This window comes from Melanotaenia boesemani, chromosome 19, assembly GCF_017639745.1.
Source record: "Melanotaenia boesemani isolate fMelBoe1 chromosome 19, fMelBoe1.pri, whole genome shotgun sequence".
Classification (NCBI taxonomy): Eukaryota; Metazoa; Chordata; class Actinopteri; order Atheriniformes; family Melanotaeniidae; genus Melanotaenia; species Melanotaenia boesemani.
This window is the reverse complement of record NC_055700.1, coordinates 18,919,336-18,925,335: the sequence shown is the minus strand read 5'-3', so window position 1 is coordinate 18,925,335 and position 6,000 is coordinate 18,919,336. Positions and strand designations below refer to the sequence as shown.

Below are 6,000 nucleotides of genomic sequence, written 5' to 3'. Positions count from 1 at the left end.
ATAGCATGATTTAGGTGTGGGGGGTTGCAAGAACTGGGGCCATTTGGCTGGATTAGGAACGTTGTCAACCATTGTCAAGGCCAGACCTAAACTCCAGTTAATTGAAGTCTCTCATCTTGTTTTCAATACACATTCAAATCTGCGGAGAAGGGGCCTGCTGGTCCCACCAAACACTTTGAAATTCTTATCGTTGTGCTGCTTCTTGGACTGCAAGAGGAAATTGGGGAATACTTTATGCATTAAATGTCTGCAGACTGGGGGTGTTTTAGTGTCTAAACATTGGCTCTAATATATTTTTTCTCCAAAAAGCCTCAGAATTAAAATAAAATACACCTTTCATTGCAGCATACTAAACATCTCATGGAAAATAGTCTTGAAATTTGAATGAGGGGATGTCAACATTTACAATTTTATAATATAGTGACAGTTAAAAAAAAGAAAAAAAGAAAAAAAAAGTCCTCAGGTAAGATTCTCACCTGCCTTCTCAATCCTTTCTAACTACACCCCTTAGGGGTGGCTTTTAGACCACACCCTCTTTGTAATGACCAATCAAGTTCAAGACTCCAGGACAGAGCATATGTTCTCCAGTTCAAACATTTAAGAGCAACAGTACCCATGAAGGGTGGTTGGTAGAGATAACAGCTGGACACAACAACATGCCCAACATCTCAGGTAAGCTGCATCTTCTTAGATATACCTGTAGTTTAAGCATGCAGTGTGAATATGATTTGGTTATGCAGGTTAGAATATGCAAGATCACAAAGGCTGTAAAGTATTTAGATGTTGTACATTCTCATGCAGTAGACAACATTTTTTCCATTGCATTATAAACTGCAATTGTGCATCATGTTTTAATGATTTAAAGAGAACTATCAAGATGAGTGAATATATCCTGACTTTTAAGCATTTGTATAAAATGTTTTAAGTGGAACAAACTGTTCACAAAGATGATCATACCAGTTCTGTGAGAGCACATACTTCTCATACTTTAGCTGACTGCGACTGTGGTAAGCCACCTTTTCAAACAAAGCTGGAAAACTGTTTATATCTTTATTTTCCCCATGTAATGTTTTAGTTATAATTGTTCTGTATTTGTTCTTAATTTCTCCCCAGACTCCAGATTGAATCCAAGCCTGCCTTTGTCCCAGTCAGCAGCTCACTCATACCAGCAGGGCTGCATCAGGATGACCCTGGAGAACGCTGAACTCTGGAAGTCTTTCCACAGGATCGGAACAGAAATGATCATAACAAAGCATGGAAGGTAACCTAATGAAAAATTAAAAGCTTTTCCACCACTTTTGGATGTTGCTCTGCTATTTAAAAACATAATGATAAATATTCCAAACTAAAGTGTCAGGGCTGAGATTTAAGCATATGTTAGAGTACATGATTGTGTTTCCAGGGCTACGGAAACTGATAATATTGGTAAGATTATTTTTATTACTAATAATGACTTCTGATTTTGTGCATTTGTTTTAGGAGAATGTTTCCACACTGCAGCATCAGTCTGTCAGGGTTACAACCTTTTGCCAATTATGTCATCATGGTGGACATGGTTCCTGTAGATGGCTTTAAATACAAGGTATGATCATATGCAACACATCCTGAGCGTGCTCAGACTGCAGTTTGTGAAAGGAAGCTATCTGCAGCCAGACACTGCTCTGCCCAGGCTGAAGCCATCCACTCCTGCATATCAAAGCCTTTCATTGCTTCCTGTTTGTGCACTCACGGCTGGAAGCCCAATCAATTAGCATGCTTCCTCATTCACAATCAGTGAAAGAGGAGCAGTCAGCCATCCATACATTAGACACCTCCTATCATTTGGTCACATGTATTGCTTTTAGCACACACCATTGTAAATGACATAGTTCAAATCAAAGCACTGTAGGGAAGTTTTAAGGATTTTTGTGGAGAGGATTTTGACTTTTTATGATCGTTCCTTCAGCTCAAGTAGCCACAACATTGTATTTTGTTACACAGCAGGTCAAACTGTCCTGCAATAAACATACACCACACAGTCACACACATACTTTCTTGTATTGTATCTGCAATGCACCTGGGTATTCATGGAGAACTCTTACTAATCACACATATCCTGAGGTCTCACACTTGGTAACGCTGCCTCTGTTCCTACCCCCAATTCTCTGTAGTGGAAGAAGGATCAGTGGGAGATCGCAGGGAAGGCAGAGCCCCAGCCCCCGTGCCGAACATACCTGCATCCTGATTCTCCTGCTGTAGGAGGACACTGGATGAAGCAGTCTTTGTCTTTCCTTAAGATGAAGCTAACCAACAACACCTTGGATCAGCACGGCCATGTAAGGCACCACTTTCATGAAAAATATATATATATATATTAAATCATACAATGTCATATCCATTCTGTTTGACCTTGTTTGCTTCTTTCCTTGAAAAAAAAAAAATTCAGATCATCCTTCACTCCATGCATCGCTACTACCCCCGGTTTCATGTGATCCAGGCAGACAGCCCATACACCGTCTGCTGGGGCTCAGTTCAGACCTTCTCGTTCCCAGAGACAGTCTTCACTGCTGTTACTGCTTACCAGAACCCAAAGGTGCAAAACTGTAAAAAACAGTTCTCAAATTTTCCATTTAACACTCTTCTTTTTTATTTAGCAGCCCATCTAACATCATTCTGCTTTGTTCACGTGCACCTGTTTTGTTCTTTTGCTTAAAACAAAACACTAATGTTTTGTAATGTTTTTTCTGCTTTGTTCAGATTACCAAATTAAAGATTGATCACAACCCATTCGCTAAAGGCTTCAGGGAGGGAGGTACCCATTTTCACAGTAAAAGGTATTCTGTTTAGCTGACGCACCTATGACATAGTGCCAAGACTCTGTTGATTTTCTTCTGTTTCAGGACTATTTAAATGCTGATGATACACTAAATCTAAATGAGAGTGAAATTTAAAACAAATGTTTAAATGCATTTTCTTCAGGTGTCGCTCAAGTAAAAGCCCACCTACAAAAAGGCTTCCAGAGGACAGGAAAGATCTCTGCAAAAGTTCTCCAGGTAGTCATTTTTTAAAATTCATTCAGTTTGTCTCCATTAAATCTTACTACATTAGCAGAGGAGATAGCAAAGTAGTCAGCTTATGTCTAAAACTCTTGTATTTCCAAATCAGGCCTGCAGAGGATGCCCTGCACCTCTCAGTCGGTGGAGACGGAGACGAATAAGGCCTTCACTCTGCAGTCACTGAATGGGGGTCACCTTTCTTCCTGGGCTCTGGAGCAAGACTCATCAGAGAGTGTGCACTCTGAGCCCCTGGAGCTGCAGGAATATGACTACAGCTGTGAAGAGCAGATGGTGCCCGCATCCACAGCATACCAACCTTACAGGTCTGAATATCAAATATGCAGGATAAGTTAACATCTAATGAGACTGAAAAGTCATCAAGAAATATTTTAATGTACCTCACATTTGGAAACAAAATTAAAAATAATAAAAAAAAAAAAACTCAGGGAATGTTTGACTTTTAAACAATACATCCTTATGATGTTGCATTGCATACTTGTTCTGATTCTGATTTTCCTCCAGGTCTTTGGAATATGGTAAACTCCCATTCCCATCAAGCGATTTAGATCCAGCACAGACCCTACTCCGACCTCCTCCTCACCCAGCCTCCACTACTGAACAGCAGCAACAGGGCTACCACCACAGTCACCACCACCAGAGCAATGCAGCAGATTGGAGCCAGCATCCGCTCTTCTGCTACTCCTGTTGGTGAACTTTGATCTCATACATTGGTGACATCATGTAGGAAGGCTGTGAATAATAACAGATTGAAGGAGGGTAAAACATGTTGTTTATTATAAACAAGTCCGCAACTGACAATCAAGTGTCAAATATTTCCAAGACGTTGCTATACATTTTGAAGAAGCTTTAAAATGAGCCAATTTTGATGCACAGAAAAGTTATATTATATTTGTTGGATATTCCCACATATATTGCAGTCGTCTGTACCAGACTGAGCGAACACTGTTCTAAATGTCAGCCGGGAATTAAATATGAGAATAAATATCATAGCAAGGCACAAGGATGCCCAAAATGTTCAAAATATTGCTTAACTACTTCTACACACTGAAACTGCTTAAATGACACACAATATATAAAACAAGGCAAAACAGCATTAATTACACATAAAAATCTTCATAACCTTTATTGTATATCAGAAATGGTGTGATGTATTGGAGTCTGTTTTAAAAGATGTAATTTTTTGTTTTGATTTTGTTGAAATAAATACAATAATAAAGGCAGATTGATACAAACTGCTAAACCTGTTTGATTTTCAGGTGTTTTTTTTTTTTTTGGAAGAATTGGGGATTTACAGCTCATCTGTTTCATGTAAAATCATTTGCTGAATGTATCTGAATGTGAAATAATAAAAGAAAACAACCTGCGTTTCTGCAGGGATTCATATGATGATGCTTTGTACCAAATGGCCGTGCTAACAAAGTTGAGCTGTATCTAATCTTAGAAATGTTTGGATACCTCCAAGTTTAGAGATTTCGAAGAACTGCAAAGGAAGAATGTGACATGCATTTTATTGAGATGTTTTAGTTAACTCATCTTTTAAAAGGAAGTAATGAATGAATTGGTTTATATCACAAAATGAGTGCAATGAACATACATACAAAGTGGAAGTCATATTTCAAAAGCTGTCAACATAATATCTAAGAAATTTACTTTCACAGTAGCTTATACACATACTGGGATGCTAAGTAACTAGTGAACAAGCAAGCAGGTTACTTTTAGCTAATAAATAACCACTGTGTGGATGTTGGCACATCTCTAGTGTATATAGGGTGCGTAAAAATGTTTTCCCTGCATGATCTAATGTGGAGCAATTCATTAATTCCCTGTAGTTCTATGTAAGACATTTTCTTCTCTCCAGTAGCTCTTAAGATTCTTAAGAGCTCTCCTCCCTGACAGTGAAAAGTTTCCAACTTGGAAACTATCTTAAGGGCTAAGATGCTTTGTTAAACCATTTCTTTTCTTTTTTTTTTTTTTTTACCAGGATCTATTTATAACTTTAAAAAGGGCTTTAAGAAATGGCATAATTCGAAAAAAAAAAAGTGTTTTGCACCAGAAAGCTTTTGAGCACACCCCTGATGTTCAGTAAATGTTTCCATGCTAGCATGTATATAAAACGTAAAATTGTAGATGCATTATAGGATATTTTGTTTTTACTTTTTAGGTATTGGATCCCTAAAGAGTTGAATAAAGGATTAGTCAACCAGATAGAGGTATCATCAGGAGTTAAGGGATCAAATAAGGAGCAGAATGTTAAAATAGGCACCAGATGTTATTGCAGTTTGTTTCATACTTGTTTTCATTCATTGAAATGGTCGATGTATAATTCAGCTGAGGAAGCTATTGATGCAAAGTTTGGAAATTTCTATTTCCCTTCTATAAAAGCAGAAGCTGTGGCAGTCTGCTGAACTGCAAAATCCAGATCTGGTAACAATTTTTTTTTTAAAGTTTATGTTTACAGTTAAACAAATTTCAGTTTGTACAGGAGACCCCTTAATTGGCTAAACAGCTAAAAAAAATTAACATTATTAAAATGCCCAGCACATTTTCTGTACCATATGAAAAAATATGTCCAAGAAACAACCTTCCTTGTTAGTTAATGACAGTGCTGTTTTGGAAAAGTAGTGTTTACCTGTCACACTGAAAAATTTATGTCTCCATAAACCGAATTGATATCTTCTGATAACTAGCAGGATACAACAGCAGCCTACAGAGGCGTGAGAAACGATGCAGCAAAGCAAGGCTGTCCTACAGCAGCATGTCTGACCTGATAAAGCCATGACAGACAGCTAGTGTGGAATTACCATCACGGTCTGGCTTGTTTCCCCAGCAGAAGGCAGGAACGTCTGCACTGTAAATGTTTTACGAGAGGGAGAAAGATGGGGAAGCCATATCTGGGACACTTAGAAAGCTTCAGGGAGCAGAGCTGCAAAGGAAATTTCTAGAC

General features: G+C 38.3%; 1 protein-coding gene across 1 annotated transcript; it reads left to right on the top strand.

Annotated features, from left to right (window-relative positions):
* Positions 1-618: 618 nt before the first annotated feature.
* LOC121630239 (T-box-containing protein TBX6L-like) lies at positions 619-4,276 on the top strand. Its single transcript, XM_041970394.1, has 9 exons — positions 619-672; positions 1,114-1,261; positions 1,480-1,582; positions 2,151-2,315; positions 2,426-2,572; positions 2,737-2,813; positions 2,959-3,032; positions 3,145-3,358; positions 3,558-4,276. Exons 1-9 carry the CDS (start codon positions 657-659, stop codon positions 3,745-3,747), a joined length of 1,134 nt encoding a protein of 377 aa, XP_041826328.1. The 5' UTR covers positions 619-656; the 3' UTR covers positions 3,748-4,276.
* Positions 4,277-6,000: the final 1,724 nt, after the last annotated feature.